At 38.8% G+C, this 16,848-nt stretch overlaps 1 protein-coding gene across 6 annotated transcripts in view; it reads left to right on the top strand.

The window, feature by feature from the left end:
• The window catches only part of LOC124596298 (protein transport protein Sec31A), a 162,359-nt gene that overhangs the window by 50,523 nt on the left and 94,988 nt on the right, over positions 1 to 16,848 (top strand). For all 6 annotated transcript variants that reach the window (XM_047135400.1, XM_047135403.1, XM_047135402.1 and 3 more), the window contains exons 8-10: positions 1,619 to 1,780; positions 2,030 to 2,155; positions 14,230 to 14,544. In XM_047135400.1, coding sequence (XP_046991356.1) covers positions 1,619 to 1,780; positions 2,030 to 2,155; positions 14,230 to 14,544 — 603 coding nt within the window. The remainder of the gene's footprint in view (positions 1 to 1,618; positions 1,781 to 2,029; positions 2,156 to 14,229; positions 14,545 to 16,848) is intronic.

Genomic DNA, 16,848 nt, shown 5'->3' with positions numbered 1-16,848 from the left:
AGAGATAGGGACAAGGAGGGTGCGGTCAGAGATAGGAGGAGGAGGAGGAGGAGAAGATGTACAGAGAGAGGAGGGAGGAAGAGATTGTCAGAGAGGGGGGCAGAGGCACTCTGTGGGGGCAATATTAGTGTGTCGTGCAATAGGTGCCCATATGGATTGGTCTGGTTCATGAGATGGAGGGCATGAGAGAAAATGTATAGCGTGAGATGGTGGAGGATGAGGTGGACAAGGGGAGTGTAAAGGAGGGTGGGATGGACAGAGAGGGGGCCAGAGGAAATAGACAGAGAGAGAGGGATGAGGAAGGACAGAGAGAGAGGGGAGGGTGGGGGGGGTTGCAGATGAGATGTGAGTAGGAAGTGGAGAGGAGGTTGATGGTCAGAGAGAGAGAGAGAGAGAGAGAGAGAGAGAGAGAGAGAGAGGGGGTTGCAGATGAGATGTGAGTAGGAAGTGGAGAGGAGGTTGATGGTCAGAGAGAGAGAGAGAGAGAGAGAGAGAGAGAGAGAGAGAGAGAGAGAGGGGGGGGGGGGGGGGGAGGGGGAGGAAGATTGATCAGAGAGTGTGGGCTGAAGTGATGGACAAAGAGAGGAGGCAAGAAGAGATGGACAAAGAGAGGTGATGGAGTAGTAAATGGACAGAGAAGAGAGGGAAGAAGAAGATTCTCAGAGAGGGGGAGGAGGAGATAAACAGAGAGTAGAGGGAATAGGAGTGGGAGGTGTAGGAGGCAGTTGGGAGATGGAGAGGGGTAGTGAGCAGATGGAAAAGGAAGAGGTGGGAAGAAGAGATGGAGATAGAGAAGGGGGAGGAAGAGATGTGTACAATATATGAGCTGTTCGCATTCACAACTGATGCTGCAAGTAAAAGGCTAGTAGCCCATGAATATTGTCCTCTGGTAGGTGACTCATTGAAATGGTGACTCCTAGCATGTTTTGGCACAGTCGTCAGCCTGCATTACTTATGGACTATTGATAGTGAGTAAGACAGTCGAAACCAGTATAAGCACTAAACAATTTTGCGAGTGTCGACTGAAATAAACTTAATTTTATTGAAAATTTCTCTGTGGTTATATCAGTAATTATTCTTTTGAGTTTTACATATGACAAGTAAGTTTCCTTAGTATCTGTGCTATACAGCATATTGATACTGCAACATAACAAAATTAACATCAGACTAAATATTGTGAACTGCTACATCCAGATTTTTAGATCATCATTGCTCATTTCTCTGCTGTTTGTGGATAGGCTAAATGGCATTTTCAGACATTATGATATTCTGTCTTTCACCTTCATATTTATCTTGCTGTTTCCTGATCATATCTATGTATCTTCCATTTGTGCATCATGAACCCAGCAAAGAATTTCTGTAGTCAACCTTGTGTAATTTCATGTAGCTGGTTTCTCAACTAAACTCCATGTCTGCTTGTCAGCAATCATTATGCAGTTTTGGAATTGATTGGGATTTATCTATGAATTTTTCCATTTTTATACAGCTCCTAATATGTCCATTCTATTTATTCTTAATGAGATACTAAATGTATTATTATCAGTAGTAATAGGAGTGATGTGTCTTTGCTGATATACAGCAGATCTGCTTCAAAATCTGTGTTTACTTGGTTTTTCAGAGTGGTGAGGTAGTGTGTGACATAGCAACAACAAACCAGTGGCACTTTGATGTTTCATGGTGTCCGAGGAATCCGGCACTAATTGCAAGCTCTAGTTTTGATGGACATGTAAGTGTGTACTCACTCACTGGAGGTACACAGCAAGCGCAAACCAGCACCAAGGTTAGTAAATGTTACTCATGTAGAGGCAAATTTGAACCTACCTTATTCAAAAGGGAATGAATACATCTGACACACAGTTAAATATAAGAGACAAACCATTTTTTAAATGTACTGTTATGGGTAAGCTAAGGCAATCTTCCAACTCTCATCATTACAGAAAAAAATGCCTGACTGATTTTGAAGGTTGTCTGTAATGGCTTTGTGTAGCACTGAGAAATTACATTTATAAAGCTGTGTATTCTCTTACAGATAGCAGACTCATTTCCAGGGATGGACGCATATGTTCAGGCACCAGTGCCAGCTCAGCAGCAAGTCACTGTTGACTTACGAAAACCGCCAAAATGGCTGAGAAGACCTGTGGGTGCTTCTTTTGGGGTAAGTCATATGGATAGATCACCATTTGTAATTGATTTCATCATTAAATTCTGTGTGTGGTATGGTTCTTCTCCAGGATACTCCGACCACAGCTAGCCACTTAATGAGATAATATGTCAAGCTCTCCCTGATGTTGTATATGAGCTACAAACACTCCCTTGTATTTCATTTACCAATTTTACTCAGTTTTTGAAATGATTTATCCATTATGAATACTGCAGCCATAAAATATGGATTTATGATCTTTCTGGCCAAGTTGTAAACTTTATTGTGAACTGTGACTATTTTGGGCACTATATTCATTATCAAGTGATAGGCATATGCATTCATGAGAAGGAATAACTCTTCTTGTCATTCATAAAATGGCCAAAGTAATGGCTCTGGTACATTACACTTATTAGAAAGTAAGGAGAAAACCAAATTATCCTTTACATAAAATTACACCAACATTTTCACAGAGACACGTATGTCAAATAGACAGGCACTGTTCAGACATCTAGGAGAAAGAATTCAAGAAAACAGATACACAAAGAGAAAGAGAGTATGGAATATGACTGTGAAAATGGAATGCTTTTACTCAAGTGAATGCCTGTTACTGAAGTGTACATTAGGTAAACTAGGAATGATAAAGAGAAGAATCACATGGAAACTTTTAGGTCCAATATGAAGCAAAGAAGCCGCAAAATTAAGGAGGAATTGCAAAATGTCAAAATACAAACCAATAAGGAAAAGAAGACTGATATAGTATTTGTGCGAATATAGGCAGCACTTTTTTTCGTAAATTTTGGCTCGAAAAATTATGGTGCGACGTATAATAGATTTTTCCCCTTTCAGATCATAAATTGTCAATTGCAGAATAACATGTTCACCTATCTTGTGGGTTGAAATTAATACCATTGCAAGTTACTGTAGTTATTTTTATGAACCATCAAAGACATATGAAGAAAATAGCAGAAAAACCTGTACATTGTTTGCAAATACAGTAACTATCCTTGAAAAAAGAAACCACTGCGGCAGTGCTTTTCAGCATCACATGTATGCATTTCAGTGCCACATGTATGTATTTGCCCACTATACTCTGCCACTTTACTTAGTTTACTGCTGTTTGGCATATCAAAATAGACCAGTGATGCTTCGTCTGAATTCCCTATTTCGAGATATAAATAACTTCTGCATCAAAGCTCACCACATAACACTGGAAAGATAAGAAACTATTTTTGTAACCTTGAGGCAGGTTTTGCGCAGTTGTAGTTCTGCAATGAACAGATAGGTCATTTTGTTGCATAAAGTGTCAGACCCATCCATCCAAAACTTTAAATACCATTGGTGAAATGTTTATTGTACTGGTATGTGCTATTTTGGAGCCTTCAATTTGAATCATTTCAGTTGTGGCAGCATAACCATATTTCCTGTTTTGAACTACAGAATCAAGCAAATTCTTTTTTTTTGCATCTGGGTACTTGCAGTTTTGCCCTCGCAATGTACACCAACTTTTTGAACTGTATACCATTGACAAATGTTTTGGTCATCTACATGAAATCTACATTCAGCTTCCTATTTCCCATGCCCCTTTGCATAATTCATAGCTGATAACTTGAAGTTGCTCAATTGTTAAGTTGGGTGCCAACATAATATAGTGTCTGCATCATGTACTTAGTAGTAATACCTTGTAATTGGAGGTCAATTTAGTAGTATGGCATAAATTAGAGATTTACTTTTTACTGTAATCTTGTGTCAAAAGTTTAGGTATGGCCTACATTTGTACACAGCCTATATTCGTGCATATGTGGTATCTTGTGGGCATTTGTACATGATAAATGCAAACAGGCCAAGGAAAGAGAATCTCTGGGAAAGTAAATTGACAACAAACTGGATCTGAGAAGTTAAAAGAAATATATATCCAACACACAAGCAGAATAAGAAGTGGCAGAAAGAGAGGTTTTTAGTAGGGCCCTAAGGCAGAAGCACTAATAGAAAAAGTGTCAAATAGTCAAAAGTAAGAAAAAAGTGACTTAGTGTAAAGACAAAACAATGCTGTAGGGAAAGTAAACAGCAAATGAGAATGAATGGAAATTGTAACGGGGTCCGTTCTCGGAAAAGGATAAGGGCAAGTGTCATATCGCCTTTATTTGTCAAAATGTAACACTGCTGACCATGCATATCCCACCAACAGCATGCTATGGATCTGAACTCTTGATTTTGTATTTGGAATGTTAAACGGGCACCAACTAGCAGACTGTCAGCTATGTAAGAATGGCGTGTCTTCTGTTTTCCTAACGGCTTTCTTAATTGATTTCCAGCTATTTTTTGTTTCCGTACTTGCTACTATTGGAATGTAGTCCCTCAGTTGTGACCTTTTTGAAATTATTTGCAGATCGGATGCATGTCATCATTAGTACCTTTTTTTAAAGTTTGTGATATGTTTTGAATTGATTGAAATCAAATGTGAATCAGCGTAACATGTGATTGTGCTTTCTATTTAAAGCTGTTCTCAGCACTCAATTTGAAAATCCACAATGCTTTATTGGTGATGGTATGCCTTTGCCTTCCCTCAGTATTTGAACTGGCTGATGTAAGGCATGTTGCAAATATACAAATCATTGCCACATTACCAGAGGTATAAAAAAATCCAGAAGTCCCTAGGACCAACAAAGGATAACAACTGAGTAATATCTTCATGTCAGAATGAAGTTTCAACAAGCTTCTTGCTTTTCATCTGACCTAATGTCTGGATCTTGTTGGATGCTGCTATTTATCTGGTTTGGGTTTTATCTTCCTTCTCTCAGAATCACACTAGAAGGGCCAATGGTAAAAACTCTGAAGTGGAAGTTCCAAATGGTAGAGGATTGGCCACATGTCATGCACTCTTTATTTTTACTGCTTCTGTGATTAGAGAATCCCAGAAAGCCCTGGCACAATAGAGCATCTTTGTGTCTCGGAAGTTGAATGTCTGTTCCTTGAAGATGCTATGCTCCACAGTCACCAACTTGTGTACGTAGACAATGCAGAAATGTGTCACATGTTCTCCAAGCCTCTGTGAGCCTCAGTGTTGGGTTGGCCTATGAGTGTACATCTGTTCTTTGGATATGTTGTCTGATATTTACCCATGTAGCGACTAAACATCACTTAGCTACTATTTTTTATAGCCAGTTGCTGTTCCTATATTCTAGTGTTACACCAGTATGCCTTGATTTCCAAGGGCAAGTTCTTCCAGAGTATAACCATCTCTTATCTTTTCCCACTGCTTCATTTTTTTCTCACATGATTGTGAGTTTCTATTCTCCTTCTATCTATTTTTCTTCTTCTTTCATTTTACTTTTCATCCACCTAGACTGAATGTCGATGATTTCCCAAATATCTTACAGTGAATTCTGGGATGATTCCATTGAGAACAAGCCTACTGGGTCTTCGATTCTCGCGCAGTGTTAGTTGGTGCTCTGTCTTTAATGGTTTTATCCTCAATGGAACGTTCATTCTACTTCTAGTAATACTATATACATGTCTTATACTTCTGTATCTGTGTAGGAGGGTTTGATTGTGTAAATTTCAATGACTTCTTTTCTTTTTGTTTTGGCCTACTAGGGACCATGGGGTTCATCTTAACTCTCAGCTAGGGTTTTCTGCTTTCCCTTGGCCTTCATCTTCTGGCTGTGAGCCTGCTTCCTCTCATCAGTCCCCTTAGGCCTGGTGGTGCGTGTACACTTCTTGCTTGAGAGAGACAGTGGGAAGACTACCTGCAGGATGGCCTGCCAGTATTGAGTTTGGTTCTCAGTTGTTTTTAATGGGATGTGCAGTTCCTCTAAGTCCGATTTAACAGAGACGATGCACTTGGCTTTGAACGCTGTCCCCCTACTTGTCACTGTGAGGATCCTGTTGGTGAACCTGGATGATTCAGGTGGGTCATGTGCTCATAGAAGGTCAGCCGCCTTTTCCTCATACCTGTGACTATGTCTTCCTGATCTTCGTAGAGCTCGTTATTTTGCCTGATTCTGTAGGTACCGTCTTCCTCTCTTATGGGTCCTAGTATTCTCCTCAGGATCTTCCTCTCTTTAAGTTCTAGTTTCCTGAGTGGGCCCTTTCGATTCATCGAGAGAGGCACTCAGAGGCATAGAGTGCAGAGGGTTTTACTATCGAGTCGTAGTGCTTCAGCTTTATGTTCTTGGATAGGTACTTGGAGGTATAGATGTTCTTACAGGAATGACAGGCCCTCTCTAACTTGGTGCACCTGGCTTCTATGGTCTCACTTGCTGAGATCCATTCTCCCAAGTACTTGACTGCAGGAACTTTACAGATAGTATTGTTTCCTAGTGGGATTGTAGAAGCAGCCTACTTGATACTGGTGATGAGCTCAGTCTTCTGTATGTTGACCCTCAAGCCGGTTTTTGCTACAATACTGTAGAATAGCCTCGTCCATGCTGTTGGCCATTAGTGTGACATCGTCAGCAAAATTTGAATTATTGTTATGTCATTTGGCCCATTTTCTTCAATCTTTATCATTGTTTCCTCCATCTTCTTAGTCTTAATTTTCTTTTCACACATTTTTATCCATTATGGTTAGAGAACACCACAGCTGTTTTCATGAATTACATGGTAGGAAATACAGCAACAGGCCACAACTTTTTTTGGAAATGATTTTACTGTACCATTACTAGTTCCAGGTCTGAGCCCATTGTCAGATGGTAGTGTTGATTTCTTGGCAAGGCTTACATTGTGTCCTAAAGTGTAACGAAGTTTTATTGATTACATAATTTACAAATGGTTTTACATTGTATATAAGCTCTGTACAGTGAACTTGTACTTAATTCATGAAAATCTCTCCTTTACACCTACTGAGTGGGGTAGTGCAGTGTTTAGCACACTGGACTCGCATTTGGGATGACGATGGTTCAAACCCGTATCCAGCCCTCCTGATTTAGGTTTTCCGTGGTTTCCCAAAATTGCTTAAGGCAAATGCCTGGATGGTTTCTTCGAAAGGGCACAGATAATTTCCTTCTCCTTCCTTCCCTGATCTAAGACTGTGCTCCATGTCCTTTACATGTTATATAAGAGATAAGTTTGATTCTCAGTTTTGATCCATGCTAATCCATGAGATAAACTAAATACAAAAGAAGAGCTACCTTTGTTTACATTTGCTGGTGATTTGATGTGCCAAAGAATGTATGTGTACAGATATGGTAAACTTACGGACCTACTGCAAAGATAGTTATTTGTAGTAAGATCATTTTAAAGCCGTACGCTTAATTTTTTAAGTTTGAAAGCTGCTGGTAATGGCCACTGAAGAATATTTTCTCCATAATTTTTTTTTCTGTCACTTCAAATTATGAGTAGTTTGAAATTTTGGAGGTACATTTTGTTTCTTTATTCTTGTTGATCATTCAGGACATGGTCAGGTTTACAGTGAGTGTGGTTGTAGTTTCTAATTATTCTAACAAATCAATTTGTACTCCTTTTTCTGCAAAATGTAATATTTCTAAGTATTCTTCAATGCTCATCTCTGTGTTTTCTGTGTTTGACCAAGTGAGCAGTGAAGGTTGATTTATTTGGGTTGTTGAGCTTGAGAGCATCGACATGTTCTCAGTATTATACATTGAAACTCCTACCAGTTTGACCAGTCTAAAATTTGACTGGTTTGATGCAGCTCTCCATGCTACTCTATCCTGTGCAAGCTTCTTCATCTCCCAGTACTTACTGCAACCTACATCCTTCTGAATCTGCTTAGTGTATTCATCTCTTGGTCTCCCTCTACGATTTTTACCCTCCGCGCTGCCCTACAATGCTAAATTTGTGATCCCTTGATGACTCAGAACATGTCCTATCAACCGGTCCCTTCTTCTTGTCAAGTTGTGCCACAAACTCCTCTTTTCCCCAATTCTATTCAATACCTCCTCATTAGTTATGTGATCTATCCATCTAAACTTCAGCTTTCTTCTGTAGCACCACATTTCGAAAGCTTCCATTCTCTTCTTGTCCAAAAAATTTATCATCCATGTTTCACTTCGATACATGGCTACACTCCATACAAATACTTTCAGAAATGACTTCCTGACATTTAAATCTATACTCAATGTTAACAAATTTCTCTTCTTCAGAATCACTTTCCTTGCCATTGCCAGTCTACATTTTATATCCTCTCTACTTCGACAATCATCAGTTATTTTATTCCCCAAATAGCAAACCTCCTTTACTACTTTAAGTGTCTCATTTCCTAATCTAATTCCCTCAGCATCACCCGACTTAATTTGACTACATTCCATTACCCTTGTTTTGCTTTTGTTGGTGCTCATCTTATATCCTCCTTTCAAGACACTGTCCATTCCGTTCAACTGCTCTTCCAAGTCCTTTGCTGTCTCTGACAGAATTACAATGTCATCAGCAAACCTCAAAAGTTTTTATTTCTTCTCTATGGATTTTAATTCGTACTCCAAATTTTTCTTTTGTTTCCTTTACTGCTTGCTCAATATACAGATTGAATAACATCGGGGAGAGGCTACAACCCTGTCTCACTCCTTTCCCAACCACTGCTTCCCTTTCATGCCCCTCGACTCTTATAACTGCCATCTGGTTTCTGTACAAATTGTAAATAGCCTTTCGCTCCCTGTATTTTACCCCTGCCACTTTTAGAATTTGAAAGAGAGTATTCCAGTAACCATTGTCAAAAGCTTTCTCTAAGTCTACAAATGCTAGAAACGTAGGTTTGCCTGTCCTTAATCTATTTTCTAAGATAAGTCATAGGGTCAGTATTGCCTCACGTGTTCCAGCATTTCTACGGAATCCAAACTGATCTTCCCCGAGGTCGGCTTCTACCAGTTTTTCCATTCGTCTGTAAAGAATTCGTGTTAGTATTTTGCAGCTGTGACTTATTAAACTGATATTTCGATAATTTTCACATCTGTCAACAACTGCTTTCGTTGGGATTGGAATTATTATATTCTTCTTGAAGTCTGATGGTATCTCGCCTGTCTCATACATCTTGCTCACCAGATACATCTTGTCAGGACTGGCTCTCCCAAGGCTATCAGTAGTTCTAATGGAATGTAGTCTACTCCCGGGGCCTTGCTTCGACTTAGGTTTTTCAATGCTCTGTCAGACTCTTAGCGCAGTATTATATCTCCCATTTCATCTTCATCTACATCCTCTTCCATTTCCATAATATTGTCCTCAAGTACATCGCCCTTGTATAGAACCTCTATATACTCCTTCCACCTTTCTGCTTTCTCTTCTTTGCTTAGAACTGGGTTTCCATCTGAGCTCTTGATATTCATACAAGTGGCTCTCTTTTCTCCAAAGGTGTCTTTAATTTTCCTGTAGGCGGTATCTATCTTACCCCTGGTGAGATAAGCCTCTACATCCTTAAATTTGTCCTCTAGCCATCCATGCCTAGCCAATTTGCACTTCATGTCAATCTCATTTTTGAGACGTTTGTATTCCTTTTTGCCTGCTTCATTTACTGCATTTTTATATTTTCTCCTTTCATCAATTAAATTCAATATCTTCTGTTACCCAAGGATTTCTACTAGCCCTTGTCTTTTTACCTACTTGATCCCTTGCTGCCTTCACTATTTCATCCCTCAGAGCTATCCATCCTTCTTCTACTGTACTTCTTTCCCCCATTCCTGTCAGTTGTTCCCTTATGCTCTCCCTGGAACTCTGTACAACCTCTGGTTTAGTCAGTTTGTCCAGGTCCCACCTCCTTAAATTCCCACCTTTGTGCAGTTTCTTCAGCTTTAATCTACAGTTCATAACCAATAGATTGTGGGCAGAGTCCATATCTGCCCCTGGAAATGTCTTACAATTTAAAACCTGGTTCCTAAATCTCTGTCTTACCATTATATAATCTATCTGATACCTTCTAGTATCTCCAGGATTCTTCCATGTATACAACCTTCTTTTATGATTCTTATACAGTGCCTAACCACCATAATTCTCACCCTTATTCTCACTCTGTAGCTGAGATGTAGGGAAGGATGAGAGTTGTTGATATCAATAAATTGTGGCATAGTGTGTTTGCTGTTGTATTGGAAATCACTCTTAAGATTTCAGGCAAGGTATTAGATTAGCATTGTAATGTAGAATGTCAGTCCCCAGACCCGCCTAGGGGACAGTGTAGTAGGCAATGGCTATTTTTTCTGGAATTATTGCCAAAGCAATTCAACATCTAACAGTCCATCAGTGCCAGGTGGGAATGGAGCAGGGCACCTGAGACTTTGGCTCAGCATGGCCCAAGCATACAACTCTTACTCCTTCATGCTGGAAGTGGATTCTGCATTGTCAGCACACAACATACAGTTATAGCAAGACTTTTTAGAACATGGTAAGGCACCTCATGACAGAATTTAAGAAAAATTCTAGTTACCTTCATTTAACCATATCAGTTGCCCAACTCTGGGAAGAAACCATCATAAAACTGAAGCAAGATCTTAGTGTTAACTTCAGTAGCTTTGTTGGGATGATACTGAAGCAAATAGTGAACTGCTACCATGTATAGATCCTGTAAGTGTTGGAGGATCAATGCAAAAAATGCGAATGAAGTAATTAAAGTAGGGAAGCTGAAATGTGCCTATAAATCAGTTTCGCATTTCTCTGAAAGTAGATGAATAAAATGCAGTGGAGTCCAAAATGAATATGGAATAGTATGAGAGTCATTCAGCAAATTCTTATAAAAAGATAGAAAAACTGATTATTTTGGGATTTTTAAAAAAAAAATTTCAGCATAAACTCGTTTAACTCTGTACAATTTTCCAAGCATTGTCCCAACTTCTTTAAGCCATCTGCAAAAGTAGGATCTTGTAAGGTCTGCAAAATAGGCATATGTGGGCAGTGACCTCTCAGTTCAATGTGACTGCCATCAAAACTGTACAGCTGTGCACTGGGACATTGTCATGATGGAAGATGATGATTTTCTTTTTCAAATGAGGATGGTTTAACCCGAACCTTTGCAATAATGATGCACTAAACTCTCCAGTTATTATTTGTTCCTTTTTCAAGTAATTGACATGGATGATTCTGTGTGCATCCCTCTGAACTGTGGCCATCACCTTGCTTGATCAATTTCCCCATCTTTGCTTTCATCGGAGCCTGTTTGCCCCCAAAAACCCACTGTTTTGATTCTACCTTAAGTCTTTGGAGTATAGTAGTGTATCCATATTTTGTCCACAGTTACATACTGACATAGAAACTTGGCAGGATTGTGATGGAAAAGTTTCAAAAAGCCCTCAGCGTGGAAAGCACGGTTGTGTTTAATCTCCACTGAGAGCTAATATTGCACTCATCTTGCTGAGATTTTTCTCACACCAAATTTTTCTGTGCAGATTTGAAAACTCTGTACCTTGCCATAGGCCTGTGGCCTTAACTATTTCGTGCACTTTGATTTGTCGATCAGGCAAAACCATATTGTAGAGGTTGTCAACTATTTTGGGGGTGGTAACTTCCACTGTATGTCCTGAACAATGTTCATCTTTTGTGAATGTGCGGCCACATTTAAACTCATTCATGTAATTGTAAATAGTTACAAACACAGGAGCTGATGTGCCGTGAACTTCATCCAACTCAGTTTTGACCTCTTTCAATGTTAATTCTTGTAAATAGAAATGTTTAATTACTGCTTGAAACTCACTTTTTCCATGTTGAGAAATAAACACTAGCTTGTTGCTTCAATTGATAGGAACAATGAAACTAAGTGATGGATACGGCTTCAACTTCATTTGCCCTGAAGCAACAGATGATGCTTATTACCACCAAATCATTTCGATACTGTGAGTGGTGTCTCTTGGATGTTCTAAGGTCTTATTGAACTACTCTTGTATTATATGAGCAGAAAGATGCAGTATAAAGATGACAATAATACTTTGAAAATTGATATGCAGGAAATAATGAAGATCTACAGCTGGAGAACACTGAGGAAGTTGATCTGGAGGAAGAGGGAGATTATATCTTGCACAAAGAGTGTGACCTTGCAGTCATGGACAGTTAAAATCTGGGAAAGCTACTGGGGTTGATTATATACCAGCAGAAATCTTCAAGGCTACTGGAAAACAGCTACATGGAGAACTGTTCCAACTCATACAAGTTGTATAAAACCAGGAAGCTCCCAATATAATTTAAAAAAAGTTCTTACAGTTCCAATACCAAAGAAGGCATCTGCAAATAAATGTGCATGTAATACAGCCATGTTTGGTAACTCACACCTCCAAGATCTTGACTTCTATCATTCTAGGGAGGACTGAAGGCATGATAGATGCAGTATCATTCATGGACAACCAGTTTGGCTTTAGAAGAGGTGTAGACACATGAGAACCAATACCTGCCTTATGATTGATTCTTTAGCAAAGACTAAAGAAGGCTAAAGATACAGGGCTGTTCATTTTCTCCTGTCTTGTTCAAAGGATTCATTCAGAGGGTAACAGCTGAAGTTACCATCTGCATAGACAAATATCTTGGAAAAGACATAATAAAGATGTTTGTTTCGGGCGTGCTTCTGTAAGGAAGAAAGGAGGAGATGGAGGAGGAGGAGGAGAATAAAAGTGTACCCCTCATCTCTTTTAGAGAGATCATGAGGTTTCGTCTGCTCTTGGTAACCGAACCTAGCAAGAAGCACTTAAACAGACGTTGTTGTTCAAATATCCCGTGATAAATGCCTTTCTTTTAATCTGAAGTTTGCCTGAGATGCTATTAGTCATTTTAACCTTGGATGGCTTATTGAATGGTTCTTCTGAACACATCCTCCTCCTCATTGTACAGGCTTTGCTTGTTCAGTTGTGAGTTTACAAGCTGATTTGCAGATTTATTGTGAGTTTTAAGTTGGGAGCAGTGACAAGCTGCAGTTATTGATTTCAGAATCTGATTCTGAATTTATCCCTCCTGAACACTGAGATGAGATGAAATGGCCTTCATCAGACTCTCCATAGGTAATTGCCATCTGATTTTTCTCGAGTAGAGGACCCACCATTGAGTGGTGTTTCTCGCACACACATTTCATAAGGCCAGATTTTAAATGATTCTTTTTTTCTTTTGTGGTGAGGGCAATTGCAAAACCTACCTCTTCAGTAAAATTTGTTATGTGGTTAATATCTGAGCAAATGTAGAGAAGTACCACACCTGATGAGTATTGAAACATTTTGCTGTGACTTGTCCTATGTTACATTACACTGCACTACGTAGTGAATGACATAAAATAGAGTAGCAGGTTACGTATGTTGCTCAGTGTGAAAATGTCATCTGTCTGAGATGTGGTTTTCGTCACTAGTACTGTATCAAGGAGAATATTTATCTTGCTGATAACACACACAGTCATGAGCAACTACACAGCAATTTCTGTCTGCAGAAAACATATCTATATGTGGTTTCATTTTTGACACCATGAAAATAAGTGATTGATTTGTTAGCTGAAGCCGGCTGCCATGCCCGAGCGGTTTAGGTGCGTCAGTCTGGAACCGTGTGACTGCTACTGTCGCATCTTGCTGATAACACACACAGTCATGAGCAACTACACAGCAATTTCTGTCTGCAGAAAACATATCTATATGTGGTTTCATTTTTGACACCATGAAAATAAGTGATTGATTTGTTAGCTGAAGCCGGCTGCCATGCCCGAGCGGTTTAGGTGCGTCAGTCTGGAACCGTGTGACTGCTACTGTCGCAGGTCGAATCCTGCCTCATGCATGAATATGTGTGATATCCTTAGGTTAGTTAGGTTTAAGTATTTCTAAGTTCTAGGGGACTGATGACCTCAGCTGTTAAGTCCCATAGTGCTCAGAGCCATTTGAACTTTTTTTTTTTTTTTTTTTTTTTTGGGCAGCTGAAGAATGTGATTATTTTCTTCATAATTTGTTGTAGTACAAATGACAAATGAAAGAACTATAATGCGCCCTATACTAAGTGTTATTTGCTGTGTACTCCATAGGAATTTAGCTATCAGACAGTGTTGACCATACTTACCAAATTTGTGAATGACAAGTCAAGAATTACTTTAAGATAACTGAAAATAGACATTTGATACTTTACTTAAGTTGGACATAGATAACCATGTATGAGTAAAATAGAAAAAAATTATTGTTTTTGGTGCACTTCTGTTTCAGTTTGGAGGTAAATTGGTCACATTTGCAAATGAAGCTCTTCCAGCCCAGCAGCAACAGCAGCAGCCAGTGCAACAGTCACGTGTTGTGTACCTGTGCCGGGTGGTGACAGAGCCAGAGATTGTAGCTCGTTCCAACCAGTTGGAGGCTGCTCTGCAGTATGGGCAATTTGTGGACTACTGTAGGACCAAAGTGGCCAGCAGCAGCACGGCACATGAGAGGGCTGTATGGAGCTTCCTTCGGGCTAGTTTTGAGAGCAACCCAAGGGCCGAGTTTCTCGACTTACTCGGTTTCAGGCCGGATGAACTTAATGTTAAGGTTTCTGTTATATTTTGACTCCATTGATATTCCATCAAGGAAAGCATTTTCTAACATATATATTTTCCATTGCTTTTGAATTAACACTAGAAAACATGGAAGCATGTGCCCCTGCATGCTGTGATGCTGTGTGAAATTAGAGGCATTAAGGAAACATCGACATTTCACCAAATGTATTTGTAGTTAAATGTTTTGTAAATGTTTTTAATACCAATTTTATCCTTATTTTGGAAGTTACTTTTGTGCATAATTTTTTAAAAATTTGTTTCTATTTTGAATATGCTAATGCTGTACTAATTGTTGATTTTGTTAGTCCACTCCTTGTTATTTTATATTTGAAAATCAAAAATAGTTTGCAGCGACAACAATATGATCAGTACTTGTAAATTAAATGTGACACAGTGGGGTAGAGACAGTGTCAGTAAGGAACTGTCCTTATTGACATGAAATGTTGTAAATCATGACTGTACCATAGGAAGAGGTTGTCAGTGTAAAGCAGTTTGGCAGAAGTGGTAAAAATACAGAAGTTAGTGTGAAACTACAGTTTTTCCATTCAAATGATTTATCCCACATATTGGGCTACATTTGTAAAGCATGATACAAAATAAGTCAGAGGAAAAAAGGCACCTGTGCAGATTGTCATTGCTGCATTTTTAGATGGTTCTTCAGGACCCCATGTTTAACTGACGAGTGGTATTCATTTCTTTATTCTACTCAGGTACGTTAATTGAAAGAAGGTGATAGGGCACACGGGTTAGCTGTGTAGTTTGTCATCAGATAGTCTATTTCGAATCCTCATCTGGCTGTCCTGAATTAAGTTTGCTAGGACATTCAAAATCGAGAACGACTTTCTTAGGAGACCACAGATAGCTTCTCTATCGTTCTGTCTCACTAGCCCTCATCAAATTATTTAAAAACTGTAATTTAAGGCATCCATTTCAGTTCCTCATCAATATTCACAGCCAAAGATTTTGAACATTCCATTTTAGTTACTATGTTTGCCAACCTTATTCTGCTGTTTCTGATTAACAAGGAGGAGCCGGACCTTGCAACCCATCAGTTTTGAGCATTTGTGAGATACTAGTTTAGGAGCCCTCAAAAGTTGCCCCTGTGAAAATGTTTAGGTTACAATGCCTGTGCCATTACATGCAATCAATTTTGGATCAGATGGAATTGTTAGAACACACAACAATTAGGAAATTTTATTTATACCTATCAGATCTGCAATCTAATAGTTTCTAAGAAATCAAAGAATTGGTCATTTTAATGTCACAAATGTACATAATTAGAAAAGCCCACACTAACTGTTGTGGTTGGCAAGTGGTATGAGGCCTGCATTTAAATGTATAGGTAACACTCAGAGCACACAGCTATGATCACACTTTTTACAATATTTTTTTATTCTTAGGCAAGAGGATGTAAACTGTTGTGAAAGTTATAGATCAGCATAGGCATCTGTGAACTTTTATGAGACATGTTTGATCATCTGTACGTATTGTATTTTTTGTATTCTATATGTTTTTTCTCACAACATATATTACTCTTTTTTGAAGATGAAAAAATGACCAGAAATGTTACACAATTAAAATCTTTTTATTGTATTTTTTCAGTTTAGCTATCTAAATTGTATAACTTGAGGCTTCCGAAATGCAATGAAAAAGATGGTCTCTGTATATCCTCATAGGGACTACTCCTAGTTTATGTACATTCCACAGCTGCCATAGATATTTCTTTTTCTCTCTTTCTGACAACAAGATATGTTTCATATAGTGTTATAGCACATGTGGTATGTGTCAAAATCAACCACGAAGAGAAAGGTGTTCATGAAGGTAAACCATAATTGGCATAAAATATGTGCATGCAGGAAAATTGCTTTCAGTTAGAACGCTTGGTGTTAAGAATTTCTCAGCCTTCTGTGCTTTTATGATGAAATTTAACAAAATCGAGTTAAGAGATATATGAGCACTTGTTCATCTTCACTACTGTGGAGCACATCTCTTCTAACTGAACAAATGCTCATAGCTCTTAAGGTGTGCAAAGTAAATAAATAAATAAATAAATAAATAAATTCTCTTGCCAAAGAGTTAAAAATATTGACAAAACTGTGTCCGAACCTGTATTGTGTGTGATCTGAACATGGCCCTTGTAGCACATGCCCATCTTCTCAGAATGGGATATCCTTATCATGTTTGTTTGCAACAGTTCAGAATATTTTACAGAATGCAATTAATCACACACACACACACACACACACACACACACACGATTTGTCCGAATGTGAGCTGTCTATTTTCATTCTGTTTT

The sequence above is a fragment of the Schistocerca americana genome, chromosome 2 (assembly GCF_021461395.2).
Source record: "Schistocerca americana isolate TAMUIC-IGC-003095 chromosome 2, iqSchAmer2.1, whole genome shotgun sequence".
Classification (NCBI taxonomy): Eukaryota; Metazoa; Arthropoda; class Insecta; order Orthoptera; family Acrididae; genus Schistocerca; species Schistocerca americana.
The sequence above is the reverse complement of the archived record's forward strand: the minus strand, read 5'-3'. Positions and strand labels throughout refer to the sequence as shown.